The sequence below is a fragment of the Sprattus sprattus genome (genome assembly GCF_963457725.1).
Source record: "Sprattus sprattus genome assembly, chromosome: 8".
In the NCBI taxonomy this organism is placed as follows: domain Eukaryota; kingdom Metazoa; phylum Chordata; class Actinopteri; order Clupeiformes; family Clupeidae; genus Sprattus; species Sprattus sprattus.
This window is the reverse complement of record NC_137927.1, coordinates 25,650,390-25,665,614: the sequence shown is the minus strand read 5'-3', so window position 1 is coordinate 25,665,614 and position 15,225 is coordinate 25,650,390. Positions and strand designations below refer to the sequence as shown.

Here is a 15,225-nt window from a genome sequence, read left to right as displayed (position 1 = left end):
AATATGAAGTGAGTAAGTTCAACTATTAAAGAACTGGCAAGAATGAGGTGTGCTTAAAACTCTCTTGCATTGGTATGGGTTCTAAGAAAGATCATGTCCACAAATGATCCTGGTACAAACATTGTACATGGCCTGCATGCAGGAATTCTTCATCCATTTAGAGAAACCTTCCCAAAAAAGAAAACACATTTTATATGCTATGATTAAATACATGTAGATTCATTACTGTTGAGAAATATCGTAGCCTACACCATAGTATATATCAGAGCGTCCCATTGTTTAGTTTTTTTCTTGAAAATCAAGAAGTAGTATATGTCGTGATACCCCTCGTCTATTTCTAGATCCCGATCAAACTCCACACCTATTTTTAGCACATGGGTAGAAAAAAAGACTCACAACCCTCCTCGGGAGATTTTTTTTACGTGTAACGCATGACATGCGCGTTCACATCTTCTCAGAGGTGTGTGCTGAATGCAAATGTCCCACTCCACAATGGCCAAATACTCGATATAACATAAGGAGGAAAATGACTTTCTATTAAACGATCTATCAAAATTCAAAATGTCTATCTATTTAGGAAAGGCTTACGGTATTAAGTATTTCAGTTTGTCGTTTCATCATTTCCATCTAGACGATACACATTCTTAAATACTCGGTTGGGCAGCATGTAAGTACATAGTGGGAATAACATGCACCTGTGCCAAAAGGACAGATGGTAATAAATAGAAACTATTTTAAAAATAGCAACAACATGCCTTATTGAATACAACCTACTCATACTCTTAGCATGGAGGACAGATGCACGCATGCTGTAATTAAGGCGTGCTGCTGAGGGGGAATAGAAAAAGATCCCCCCCCCCCACACACCCAAGACTACGTCAGCTACCCGGCATTGACGTCACGTTTAGATTCTCCCACCTTACAGTGCCCGTGATTAAACCGCTTTTGACATTTGTGGACACTAGAATGTGCGATTGTAGGCTGTAGCCTACTGACAGAGGGAAACTATTTTGCAAGTGTCTTCTTCTATGCCACAGTTCCAACATAACTACATCTACATCAACTTACTCTATTTCACAGAGACATAATCAGACTGAGAGAGACAGAGGGAGGGAAGGAGAGAGTGATTATTGCAGGCTGCATTAGCGGGTATTTATATTGGACTGCACACATAAAAAGAAACATACGCACTTAAACTTCACGCAATACACGAAATCCCTGTCCATGGTGCTGAAAGAAGTTGCATAGACGGCAGATGCAACATTTCCTTGCAGTGAGCGCTACTCGTCTGAAACATTGTTGTGTAGAGAATGTGGGCCTTTTTGGTTATGCATTAGCCTACCCAGATCTAAGTATGGGCAACATGGTCAGTCAGCATCTTGCAGGGGTCGTGCAGGAGTCCGCACAAAGAAATAGTTGAAATGGTGACATTTGTATCGCTCATTTGCCCAGCACGTCAATGATATCGTGTCACTGTGTCAATTAATCTCGTCGGGGCGGGCACCCTAATACTTTTTAGTACTGGGAAGGTCTCCCACTCGGAAGTACGAGATGGGGCGGGGGTAGGTTGACCTCAGTTCTTCCCACTGGAAGCAGGAGGTAGAAAGCGGGGGAATCTATCAGACAGCGCACCTCTAACTTTGTACAGCACAAATGCAATTAGGAAAATCAGTCAAACTATGAAATGCTACCAAATAAACCACAATTCATTCACAATAGTTTCAGAAGCAATATGGCACGTTTTTCCTAGGGAACGGCACGCTGAACGGAGGCTCGACCCAGGGCGCCATACAAACTAAAACCACCACTTCTACTACTCCCAAACAATGAGCAAAAATGACTTTATTAAACGATATAGAAAAGACCAATATTACAAATGTTAAACAAACAAACAGCAGAGCAACTCGATCCATTTAACTTCTTTAGAGTGATCCGAAGGAACCAACAACATCGTGTCTTTTTTTTAAAACGTATTAAAACGAGGCTATAGACTAGATTACAATTATTCGCAGTATTCCAGGGAAAACATCACGATTAGTCTCACATCGCCAGTAAAACAACGCTTTCTTTTAAGTTACGAAACCAGACAGATAAAAATGCTATAACAAACAGGCTTACCTTAGACTCAAGTTTTGGCAACAGGAGGCTGAAATAGGATCAGAGGGTGTCGGTTCTCCAGAAGCTTTGCATTATGTTCTTTTATATTTTCCGGTAGCACCGCCTTTAATGTACAGACAACTAGGGTGGGGGTGGAAGGAGGGGGGCATTTCAAAATGTTTTGTACATGTCATTGGGCTTAGGGGTGCCCAAAGATTAATGAGATGTCAGGCAAGGGAGAGAGCTCCTGCGCGCACCATGCCTGCGACATCGTAAGGACCGTTTCCTTCCGTTTTTATGTGGATTTTATTTAGCTTGATGCACGAATTTTTAAGAATCGTGATTTTTGTTCACAAAAGTTGTGCCGCTCTAAAAGCCGCCGGACTAGACAGCAACCAATCGGCTTGCTATCGGGAGTGATGGCGTCACCGCGTCATTGCGTTTCCCTTAGAAACCCAGAATTTTAAAAATAGTATCAAATGAATTTAGCTGGTAAAATAGGTAGGCGGGGCTCCGAGGTGGCCGGTGAAAATAGAGGCGCCCCTGCGGGAGGGAGGGGGGAATGTGAAGAATTGTGACCGTTTCATGTCATGCAACACAGACTAGTCCTACTCGGGGTGAGAAGCGTGATTTTAAAAAGTTGTGGCTAGCACACACACTCACACACACACACACACACACACACACACACACACACACACACACACACACACACACACACACACACACACACACACACACACACACACACACACACACACACACACACACACACACACACACACACACCCACCCACACACACACACACACACACACACAGAACCCAAAACTACACACTTGTACATTCATCCACTCACAGGGTTGGAAAAACCCTGGTATTTATTTTCCAACAAGCTTTTGATGTTCATACAAAGACAATGGATACACTGAATTTTTTTAGCCAATGAAAAAAATAAGTATTCACTGTCTAAACACATACAACACTGGAAATCAGATTTTAAATTAAGTCATTTTTGTATGATCTAAGGCAACCAATCATTGCTTTTTTTCAGAGTTTCTTAAATAAGAGGAAACGGAGGAGCACAACATTTCTTGAATGTATGATCATCGCTTCCAATGTCACATTTTCACTCTTGAAGGTCCCACATCCTCATGGAATGGTCATGAAAAGGGTGCAAAACATAATGACCAGTACCCCTTTTCAAGTCGGAGCAGCAACAGTACAACTGGGGCTTTCCTCTCAAGCGATCAGCTACAACGGAATTGAAATCAAATCCAAAGGATTAACCATTTCAGTTTCCAAAACCATTTGCATATTGTGAAGTGAGCTTAACAGAAATGATAAAAACACATGATTTTCAGTCAATACTTCCCTATTCATTTTGGTTTGAATGTAAACTTCCCTTTTACACCATGGCTGCTACTGCTGACACTGTCAAATATATATCTCCTAAATCAGTGGTTCTTAACCTGGGTTCGATCGAACCCCAGGGGTTCGTTGAGTCACTCTCAGGGGTTCGGCAGGGGTCAAGACACACACAGTATAGCCCGGTTCACACTAGCAATGTCGGGGCGTTTTTATACATACCTACGTTTTGAAGAAATCATATTTTATTTTTCAAATTACAAAGGTTGCAGGGTTCAGTACCTCAAATAAGGTTAAGAACCACTGTCCTCAATGAACCAAATGACCTCGCTGGTCAGTGGTGAACCCCCGTGACACTTATTGGGCCTTCCCATGCTGAACAGATGGGGGAGTGGGGATGGGCTTACTGATGGAAGGGATAGGGGGGTGCCAGAAACTTTGTGGAAATTCAGCTGAGTCTCACTATGGTATTCAGGCTATGTTTGTGCCAGAACAAACACCCCTCCTGTCTGGGAGGGAGTGGTGAGTGCTTTTATGCCTGACTTGAGAATACTGCTAAACCCTGAATGCACATTCATATCCCTCCCACCTAACTCTACACTGCTGTGAACAAAGGCCTGGCTGAACAGAATAATAGAAAGAAGATGGGGAATCTGAGGCCCAACTGCACAGAATACGTCACCACGTTTGGCACACATGACAGAGTGATAGCAACTAATCCCCTAAAGACCAAGATGACAACAGGATCATGTCTGTAGAGCACTTGGAAAAGACCGAAGAATGTTCTTTAAAGAAGCTACAGGTAGGTGCTTCACATTCAGTATGTTATAGTCATACAAGGTTTCACATTCAGCCCATGTGAACTCGTTTAAGAGTGCCATGATGTTGGGGACATTAATGCATGTTTTGCCAGAACACTGGTTAGGTCAGTAACTGTCCACAGGTCAATCAACCACCCAGTGCAAATCATGAGCTTAAATCAGGAAATCTGAAGACGTGGAACTGTTATTTTAGTTGATTTTGAGAGGAGAGGAGAGGAGAGGAGAGGAGAGGAGGAGCAGACTCTCTTCACCCTTAAGAATCCCCCAAACCATTTGAAATGAAATTATATGATATGGAGTCGAAGCACAAATTCTGAACAAAAACAAATCAAACATTTCATTTCTCAGTTATATCTTAAAACGGGTTTGTGTATGCCTTCTTATGTGTGCATCTGTAGTGTGTGTGTGTGTGTGTGTGTGTGTGTGTGTGTGTGTGTGTGTGTGTGTGTGTGTGTGTGTGTGTGTGTGTGTGTGTATCAGACTGTGTGCATAAGTCTCTCCATGAGAGAGACGTGAAAGATATTTTATAGGTCTGGCCTCTTGGCCCCTCTCCATCCCCTACGGTCCAGTTTTAAGGACTACGGCGCTCCCTCTTGGTGAGCAGGTAGCACTGGATGGTGCGGAGTCGATCTTTGGCTGGGGCAAACTCCGGCTGAAGCTTCAGGGTAGACTCGTACCAGTGCATCGCCTTTTCAAACTCCTCCTGCCAAAACACGAAGGAGCACTACTGATGTAACACTTCTGTCGTACAAGCAACCAACTTGACAAAAGCAGTAACATAGGGGAGAGCGGGGTAAGTTGCAGTAACATAGGGGAGAGTGGGGTAAGTAACAGTTACATATTGGAGAATGGGGTAAGTTGTAGTAACATATGGGAGAGTGGGGTAAGTTGTCACAAAGGTAAGTCGTCACAAGGGTAATTTCTCCAAAACTAGAGGGCACAATCTCAAAACTTCAAAAACTAATTTGTGACCCAATCCCCACATCTGTCCACATCTGGTTTACCTTTTGAAGTCACCTGAAACTAAGCTCAGCACAATTTTCACACTTTTTCCTTTCCTAAGAAACTCTATGGAATACCACATTTCACAACTTAAATCTTTTTTTGACCTTGGGTATTAACAATTGTTTTACTTTTCTCTGATTAGAGGTAGTAAGCAAGTAGTGTGTGATCTGCTTTGATGCTTTTAGTCATAGGTTGAACTAGCCTTGAGATTTAGCCCTAATTACCTCCGCCAAGGAGGTTATGTTTTCACCCCTGTATGTTTGTTTGTTTGTTTGTTTGTCTGTCTGTTTGTTTGTTTGTTTGTCAGCAGGATTACGCAGAAATGCATGGACCGATTTCCATCAAACTTTGTGGGGAGATTGGGTAATATAATGGCAATAATTGATTAGATTTTCAGATGCCAAGGTCAAAGGTCAAGGTCACAAGGCGGAGGTTTGCATTCTCTGAATGCTCCAATTCTTGTTAGTTAAGTAGTGAGTTTGGGGCAGAAAGTTGTCACAGTGACTGGAGGCAAGCTGTCACATGTGTTAACTTGAAAAGGGCTTTGAATAGTCGTCTCTCTGATTAGGAGATGAAACCGTGTGTTCAATGTGTGAGATGCCTTAAATTGACACATGCTACATGTAGGCTACTTTAGGTGAGACAGTTAATGTTCAGCCAGAATTATGGCTTTGAATAATGCTGTTAGACCGTAGGTGTTTGTCAGCCATCATTATGCCAAATCTTGACACACAGTACAATCAATGTTTAAGATATTATTGGTTACTTTTTTTGTTCAGTTCAAGTTCAATTTCTGATGTCAAATAAAAATTAATCTATGTTCACAATTAATATTGTGTTATTTGCTTAATAATCAAACGCAACCACTTACCCACTGTCACATGCTTACTAAATGCAGTACAAATTTGCACTAAAATATTACGACAATACAATGAATTTCGAAACATGTGCCCAAGTTGCACTTCTTTCCTTTGGTACAACATGTTTACCGCATGTAGGGCCAATTATTTTCCGTTTAAAAAAAATGCGTTTTCCGTTTCACTTTTGGTGAATTCCGTTTTTTTCCCCGTTTCAGCTAATTTTGTTTACCCTGAGGTAGATTGATGGCTTTAAATTAGTGAATAATACATGCCCTTCTTCGATTGTCGTTTGCCAGCCATCAACAGAACAGAAGACTGGGAAGACGAGTAAATGAATGTGCCTGAATGTGGCAGTAGCAGGGTGTGTGTGTGTGTGTAAACCGTTGAAAAGGGGGGCGTGGCCAGAGCAGAGTTCAGCGCAGACGTGAAATTTCCTGACTGCTTTTGTTCTTCAACTAATGTTTGTTCATCGTTGCGATCGTTGTTGTGTTTATTTGAAAGAAATTCAGTCTTACAGGGTAAAATACAGGGGGTTTTGGGCGATTTTGACACACAAATTGATGTTTCCGTTTGAAATGGTCCATTCCGTTTAAAATGGTCTATTCCGCGAAATCCGTCCGTTTTCCGTTATCGCGGAAAATCATTGGCCCTACGTATTGGGGTATCGTTTGCAGTCATCGTGAGTGAAGATGAAGTGTGACAACATGCCCTGCTCTCTCCTCCTCATCTTACTATGGCCGTCAATGTGTCAACATATGATCAGAGAGTATAACTGAAGAAACACACCACACAAGGGCGTGGTAATGCACTGCACAGCTGCTGAAAACCACACTGATGTGGAACACTTTTGGCTCTACTCCTGCGACTCACCATTGCAATGTAGACGTTAGCCAGGGTGAAATGGTTGACCACAAAGTGTGGAGCGATCTCAACTGCCATGCGGGCCACGGTCAGCGCATCCTCCCAGAGACGAGCGTTCTGGAAGATGTTGGCCAGGCTGATGAGGGGGACATCCTGTGGGAGAAGAGGAGTTCTTGAAACCCTGGCACCGTCATTCAAACATACTTCACAGGGAGGGTCAGCCTTGAAACACTGGCAAGGTCATTCAAACATACTACACAGGGAGGGTCAGCCTTGCAACCCTGGCACGATCATTCAAACATACTACACAGGGAGGGTCAGCCTTGAAACCCAATAAAACCAAACAGAACTCTTTGCTACTCTGCAAGAGGAACAGCAATCATCTCTGATGAAAGGACGTAAGTAAAAGCTGGCTCACAAGCATAGGCTTTATCGCGCAGGCGTACTAGTACCTTCATGTGGTGCGGGGCGTAATTCAGGGCTTGGCGCAGACAGTCGATGGCCCTCTTTCCCTGACCTTTGACCCTCCAGTACAGCGCTGCCATGCTGGACAGGACCCATGACGTCTGGTTCTGATGAGGAATGAACACACACGGTATGGGTGGCAGACATGGGTGGCAGCATATTGTGTTTGGGAACAGAAGAAAAGGTATCAAGAGTTAGAGTTAGACATTCTAGGGGTGGCCAAAATCAGACCCGCAATCTACATAAAACTGTCAAATCCAGTCATTCTCAAAATAACAATTTGTTTCATGTCACAGTGACTATGATAAATAAAACAATTGTTTTAAGTATTCATCTGAAACTGTTGACCTGTTGCTGTAGGCAAGACAGCCTGATACTGTTTATGCCAAATGGATTGAGCCCAGCGTACAAGTGATTTTTGTAAATTAATAAATTCCTTAAATGAACACTTTTCCATGAGAAATGCTTATGGAGGTTTATTCGTAAGTTAAATGTCCCCTACAGTAAGTATAGGCCTTCTATATTAAAACTAAATATGAGCTGCAAACAATCAACTTCTAATGACAATGAAATCAGCGCACGTGTGGTTGAACACATGCACAGTTTGGTTGTAGTCTAAATGAAGAAAGAACTGATGTACCACATACTGGCTTTGTGCAAGTTGTATTCTGCGACATACAACTCCTCCACAATTTCTGATATCCACTGATCTGATTTTCACAATAAAAACACTGTTGCCTACCTGATGATTTTAACAGTTTTATTGCCATCATAAGTGTTGGAAAACTCCTGTCTAAAGTATGACATAGAAGGAGTCTATACACAGTAAAGCACCAGATGTGCACACCCAGCCCGAGAGGGGCTACCTTACCTTCTCAAGGACTTTGGCGATGCGGGTGCCCACTTGCTCAAAGGATTGAGGCGGATATTTGTCTTTGCCAAGGTTCTGGAGCACCTGCAGAACAAAAAGTGTATTTAGAAGCCCAGCGTGTCTGCCTCCGTCTTGCCATACATATGATATCAGCCTGATGGGTCACGGACCTGGGATATGAGACACGGGGGTGTGTACCTCACAAAGTTGACGTGGGATATGAGACGTGGGTGTGTGTGTGTGTGTGTGTGTGTGTGTGTGTGTGTGTGTGTGTGTGTGTGTGTGTGTGTGTGTGTGTACCTCACTAAGCTGACGGGGGATATGAGACATAGGTGTGTGTGTACCTCACGAAGCTGATGTGGGATATGAGACATGGGTGTGTGTGTGTGTGTACCTCACAAAGCTGACGTGGGATAAGAGACATAGGTGTGTGTGTACCCCACAATGCTGACGTGAGATATGAGGCATGGGTGTGTGTGTACTTCACGAAGCTGATGTGGGATATGAGACATGGGTGTGTGTGTGTGTGTGTGTGTGTGTGTACCTCACGAAGCTGATGTGGGATATGAGGCATGGGTGTGTGTGTACTTCACGAAGCTGACTTGGGATATGAGACATAGGTGTGTGTGTACCTCACAAAGCTGACGTGGGACAAGAGACATAGGTGTGTGTGTGTGTTCCTCACAAAGCTGATGTAGGATATGAGGCATGGGTGTGTGTGTACCTAACGACGCTGACATGGGATATGAGACATGGGTGTGTGTGTACCTCACGACGCTGACATGGGATATGAGGCATGGGTGTGTGTGTGTGTGTGTGTGTGTGTGTACCTCACGACGCTGACATGGGATATGAGACATGGGTGTGTGTGTACCTCACAACGCTGACATGGGATATGAGACATGGGTGTGTGTGTGTGTGTACCTCACAACGCTGACGTGAGATACGAGACATGGGTGTGTGTGTGTGACGTGAGATATGAGACATGGGTGTGTGTGTGTGTGTACCTCCCAACTCTGATGTAGGATATGAGGCATGGGTGTGTGTACCTCACGAAGCTGACTCTCCCCGGTGTAGTGGATGCCGCCGCGGTTCGCCACCCCTCCCAGGTGGTCCAGCGTGTGCATGCTGGCAGGCAGGTTGGCGTTGCACACCGGCTCTGCCGCTGGCTCCTGGAGTGGGGTGGCAAAGTCGATGTGCTCTGTGATGCTGTGTGTGTGTGTGTGTGTGTGTGTGTGTGTGTGTGTGTGTGTGTGTGTGTTGTTTGTGATGTGTGTGGTGTGTGAGGAAGAGAAAGAAAGACAGGCAGAGAACAACATTAACACAGTCCGACTGAAAACTAGCTAGTATCAAGACAAAAGCTGAACATAGCTCCCTTGCTAGGTTCACCAATGCTGCCAGTGATGGGACCCAAACTGAAATGAGGGTCTGCGGAGGTTGGTGGGTTGTAACAGGAGTAGCCACTCACTCAATGTTCTTGGCTGAGACAGCGAGCCAGGTGCTGGCCACGGTGGTTAGGTCCACCCTACGGGTGCGCTGGCACTCCTCTGGACCAGGCCAGCCCAGACTAGTGTAATCACGCCAGCGACCTGCACACCAACACAGACAGGTCATGCAAAACTATGTAAGCAAACAGCCATTAATCCAACATATTCATGTATACATTTTTGTCTGATTTGTGATTTATGTTATGATAACACATTGTAAATTCAAATATGACATCAAGAATTGATTGTATATGCTTTCGGCTTTTTTTTAGAAACAAGCAAAGAGAGAAGAGTACCAGCAGGTCCCGGAGAGGGGATGGTGGGTCCACTGATCTCCAGGATGGAGTGCCCAGCTGACGGCGTCCCCTGGAAGCCCTCGTCCTGGATCCAGCCATCTGCAGACTCTGCCTTGGGCTTCCTCACTCGCTTCACCTGGAACGTGATCTGTGGAGCAGAGAAAACCAGGATGAGAGGGTTCCTAATTTTACACATTTAGCTTAATTTAATTGACGGTGGAGTGGAGATGGCCGATATGTTTTACATATTACATGTATGTATTATATGTTATATATTACATATGTGTATATGGAAGACCTTGGAATACACACTTAATTTTACACATTTAGCTTAATGTATTTGATTTAGTGGAGGTGGAGTGGAGATGGCCTAAATGTTTTACATATTACATGTATGTATTATATGTTATGTATTACATATGTGTGTATGGAAGAAGACCTTGGAATACACACTTGTCCAAGGTAATAAGCCTCTTCCATACACAGCCCCTTTAATGCGGGGGATAGCTCCACTTACCCACTCTGCCCCCTCGTCATCCTCACAGTTCCCGAAGCAGGGACCTCCAGAGCGGCCACCACCCATCACTCGGTCGTTCTTCAGCACGCGGATGCCCCTCAGGTCCCCCCTTTTCCCACTCACGTCCAGCGCACCCTCAAAGGCCCCCATGAGCTCCTCCTTCAGCTGCCAGTCCTCCTCCTCTCCTGCCCTCTTCCCCTCCCTGGGAACAGCCTCCTCTCCACCTGCTTTCTCCTGCTGCCCAGCCTCCCCAGAACCATTACTATCCAGCACCACCCCTGGAGAGAGAGAGAGAGAGAGAGAGAGAGAAAGAGAAAGAGAAAGAGAAAGAGAAAGAGAAAGAGAAAGAGAAAGAGAGAGAGAGAGAGAGAGAGAGAGAGAGAGAGAGAGAGAGAGAGAGAGAGAGAGAGAGAGAGAGAGAGAGAGAGAGAGAGAGAGAGAGAGAGAGAAAGAGAGGTGTCAGTGACTGATGAACAGTGAACGTCAATATCGCTAATAACAAACCGGGGGTCCATTGAGTTTAGCAAAGCTCATTTCTGGTTGGTTTGAAACTTAACTGGGGTTTTTCGCCCAGGTTTGCAGAGGTGCTGTGATGTGACCAAGAGCCCTTACTCTCAAACAGTAGAGAGTCCTCCACAGCACCCATGGGTGGCGGGTGCCCTTCTGCCCCGTCCTGCCGCTCAATGATGCTGCCAGCCTCCCAGTCCTCCAGCTGCAGGTCCAGCTCCTCGTCGCCATGACAGCCGGAGTCCTCTGAGAAAAGCACAACATAGCACATACCCGTTACACACACAAACCAGCTTAACAGAGCTAACTACAGCCTTACCATGTCTCTATATACACTCTATATGGTTAGGGATGTGTATGTCAGAAACATACCCCAAAAACGCAACTGTAAACTTGTGAATGCATCAAAATTAATTTCATTGACTGCTCGTTACTGACATCCTGGAGGTCATGTTGGGACTTTAAAAGGTCACTGACTGACACGTGGGACACAGATCGTGCCTGCAGCAGATACCGCTTCCCCGGGTGTGTAGCCCGTGAGTGGATGCGTGTGTTTGTCGTACAGACAGAATTGAGTTCTTGTTCTGTACAAAGTCTTTTTCTATTTATAGCTGCTTAAATAATTGAATGCTTGATATCTCCACTTCAAAGTCTGCCTTTTCACGAGCCTCGACATGAAGGAGGTGGGGGTAGGTCGGTTGAGGGGAAGTAGGGGAGACTCTGCTGCCTGCTCTGGGTATGAGGCAGAGCGAGATGGAGAAGGAGCATTTCACTATTCTGCAAAGAAAAGCTCAACAGACGATGGGAGCTAAATATGGGGCTAAGGAGGCACAGTCTGGGCTATAATAAGCACTTCTATCGTGACAAGGGACAACATGCAGTGGTGGCCAAACTATATAAAGACGGGTGAGTGGCAGGGCAGGACTTTGAAGGAGCACAGCAGACGTTGGGAGGAAAGAAGACTATGCATTTTGTCTTGGCAAAACCCTGAGCTTAAAATGCACTCGGTGTGTTTCGCAGAAGCGAATGGTTGGCCAGAAATGTCTTTTGGGGCAGACAGAAGAAACTGAGACTGTAAAACAGATACAACAGGACAAACTCGAAGCAGTTTAAAACAACATCTCCACAGCCTAGACAAGAAAAGACACAGAGAGAGAAACAGAGAGGAAGCGCAGTGGGCAGACTGACGTGTGCAGGGCGGGCGCTGGAGGTTGTAGAGGAAGGGGTAGAACTGCAGGCAGCGCAGCAGAGGCAGGCTGGCGTGGCACTGGGCACAGCTGGACTTCAGGGTGAGGGCACGGCGGAACAGGGACAGAGCCTCGGTCACGTTGCCCTGGGATAGGTGCACGCTGACCAGGCTGAGCACTGAGTGGGGCTGGCAGGAGAGAGACAGAGAGAGAGGGAGGGAGGAAGGGAAAGAGAGAGAGAGAGAGAGAGAGAGTGAGAGAGCGAGAGAGGGAGGGAGAGAAAGAGAGAGAGAGTGAGAGAGGTGGGGGGAGAGAAAGAGAGAGAGGGGGAGAGAAAGAGAGAGAGGGGGAGAGAAAGAGAGAGAGAGAGAGGGGGGGGGAGAGAGAGAGAGAGAGAGAGAGAGAGAGAGAGAGAGAGAAAGGAGAAAGAGGAAACACAGTCAGCTGGACAATCCAAGGGAAAGTTGAACACCCTTCCAAACCGCTGAGTAAGTGTTTTTCCCCTTCACACAGGCAGTTCCAGATAGTTGTTGGGAGACAGAAATACCCCAGACTAAGATGAGTCAGGGCTTTGTAAATGCATGTTCACAGAGTTGTACAGCTGGTCATTCATTCATAAACGCACACAGAGACTGGTTAATGAACAACCCGCTTTAACCTATAAACTATTTCATTAAAAAAGCACTGTCACACCCTGTCACGGTATTGGAGCTTTCCTAACAATTATGAATGCATTTAACTTCATTGATGTAGTTTGAAAGACTTCAGTGAGAAGTCCAATCTGTGAGATCAGTTGGCTCAACATTGTGAGATGTGAACCGAGATCTTAATGATGTGGTTGGAATAAGTTAAGTGTGCTCCGAATTGTGCGGTGACAAAATAACTATGAGTTCAGTAACTTGGCTTTGAGGTCAGAACTGTGAAATCACACTTGGCAAATCCATGGAATTAGCAAACACTAGAATAGACATTAGCCCCCGCCCCCATTCTTCCATGTTTACCCCCGCCAAGTCGGATGGGGTCTATAGGGAGACTATTCAACCTGGCAAACACATCTGGTGCCAGTTACTCATTTAATTGACACGGAATGACTCAATATGGAACATGGAATTGAGCTACACAGAGAACTGTCTGATTGTCCAATATCCATTCTACGGTTTCCTAACAGTGAAGCTGTAAGACTGTACCACCAGCACTACTGGGAGAGAACGGAGTAAAGAAGTGTGATACCGTACACCAGATGTTAAATGTTATTAATGTTCTGATATACTTTTGTCTTGCATGTCGTAACTGCATGAATGTCTTAACTGCATAAACGGTGTCAATAAAAAATGATCACAAAAAAAAAAAGTGTGATACCTCTCAACACAGAGAACTGTCTGATTGTCCAATATCCATTCTACGGTTTCCTAACAGTGAAGCTGTAAGACTGTACCAGCACTACTGGGAGAGAACGGAGTAAAGAAGTGTGATACCTCTGAGGCGTTGAGCTCCTGGGCCTCCTCCAGCAGCTGCTTGGCCTCGTGGACCTGGCCGTAGCGTAGCAGCAGGCTGGCGGCGTTGATCAGTGGCACGTCGCGGTGCTGTGGCGGGGCTGCGGCCAGGGCCTGGCGTATGCACTGCAGCGCCCGCGTCCCGTTACCCTTGGCACGCCAGAAAAGCCCTGCCTCGTTCTGCACCAGCCAGCGGGGGGCGCTCTTCTAAAAACAACAGCCATGGTGTTAGCAGCTAACAGTTGCTATTTCAGGTAAATACAGTTTCATCCCTATGCCTTCTGAATCCATTTCAAAACCTAAACACCAACTATTAACAAAAGGGTACAGATCAAAATAAAATGTCCCAAAAAGAAAACAACGGTTACCATCTTCATTGCTTGAGCTATCAGTGCTCCTGTTTGCTCCAAGCTCCACCCACCACTGCGTGACAGTAAGATCTAGAAAACACACAAGCACAAATGGCTCAAGTCAGAGGTCTGTGCGCCAAGCCTAGTAGAGCACTCAATTTCTTTTCGAGGATATAACGGTTTAGACTTCTTAGCACAACCATGTCAAGAGCTAGCAACCTGTGAGGGTGAAAATGAGGTCAATAAAGTTTAAAGTGTGGGGCATATTAGGGTACAAATGAACAATACCGTATAATACTTCCACCACACCCAGCAATATGGCCAATCCTGGCTCTGCCAGTGGTCTCACCTCTGTGGCATGAGGGTCAGGTAACTCCTTCCCCTCCAGAGCCAAAGCCAGGGAGGCCAGCGGGTCCTGAGGGGGAGGCTGGGGGCCGGAGCCGCAGTCGGGCAGCTCCCGAGACAAAGGGGGGCTTCTGTTCTCGTACAGAGTGTTCTGGAGCCTGTGCACAACATGAGAGCAGGTTAACACACTCCCTCTCATCCCTTTGGCTACAGAGTCAGACCTACAGAACACTGAACCATTGTAAACTGACGGGAAACTAAAGGGAAGTTCCGATTGTACTGATTGGGGAAGTAAATCATGACTTCCTGCTGCAATAGGTTGGAGCAAGTAAATGGATGGAACATTCTCTCTTATATGCTCAGATCAGTGCCCTCAAAACTAAACACAATAGTAATGTATTTTAGTAAGAATCTAGTGATCTACTATTACTCCTCCCCCCCTCCTCCTCCTCCTACCCCTCCCACCTCCTCCTCCTCCTCCTCCTCCTCCTCCTCCTCACTCACCCGTAGCCCCTGGTCTCTGGCGGGAGGTAGAAGGTGGGCATCAGATGGGCCGGGGGCAGTGAGGGGAAATGGTGAGCGCAGTCTGACCTCCGGGGCCAGAGCACAGATAGACCAGCCTGTACCAAACACACACATCAGTCAACAACATCTCATTATCACACATATTATCACTCATATTAACACCCTTAGTGC

The 15,225-nt window shown here is 45.6% G+C and overlaps 1 protein-coding gene across 1 annotated transcript in view; it reads right to left on the bottom strand.

Annotated features, from left to right (window-relative positions):
• Window positions 1–2,935: 2,935 nt before the first annotated feature.
• The window catches only part of ttc17 (tetratricopeptide repeat domain 17), a gene marked incomplete at its 5' end in the record, with an annotated part of 17,345 nt that continues 5,055 nt past the window's right edge, over window positions 2,936–15,225 (bottom strand). Inside the window, 14 exons of the mRNA XM_080843781.1 lie at window positions 2,936–4,988; window positions 7,021–7,164; window positions 7,464–7,583; window positions 8,348–8,431; window positions 9,397–9,556; window positions 9,816–9,936; window positions 10,131–10,278; window positions 10,648–10,925; window positions 11,260–11,400; window positions 12,343–12,529; window positions 13,817–14,041; window positions 14,203–14,274; window positions 14,534–14,687; window positions 15,034–15,149. Coding sequence (XP_080699907.1) covers window positions 4,857–4,988; window positions 7,021–7,164; window positions 7,464–7,583; window positions 8,348–8,431; window positions 9,397–9,556; window positions 9,816–9,936; window positions 10,131–10,278; window positions 10,648–10,925; window positions 11,260–11,400; window positions 12,343–12,529; window positions 13,817–14,041; window positions 14,203–14,274; window positions 14,534–14,687; window positions 15,034–15,149 — 2,082 coding nt within the window. The 3' untranslated portion in view covers window positions 2,936–4,856. The remainder of the gene's footprint in view (window positions 4,989–7,020; window positions 7,165–7,463; window positions 7,584–8,347; window positions 8,432–9,396; window positions 9,557–9,815; window positions 9,937–10,130; window positions 10,279–10,647; window positions 10,926–11,259; window positions 11,401–12,342; window positions 12,530–13,816; window positions 14,042–14,202; window positions 14,275–14,533; window positions 14,688–15,033; window positions 15,150–15,225) is intronic.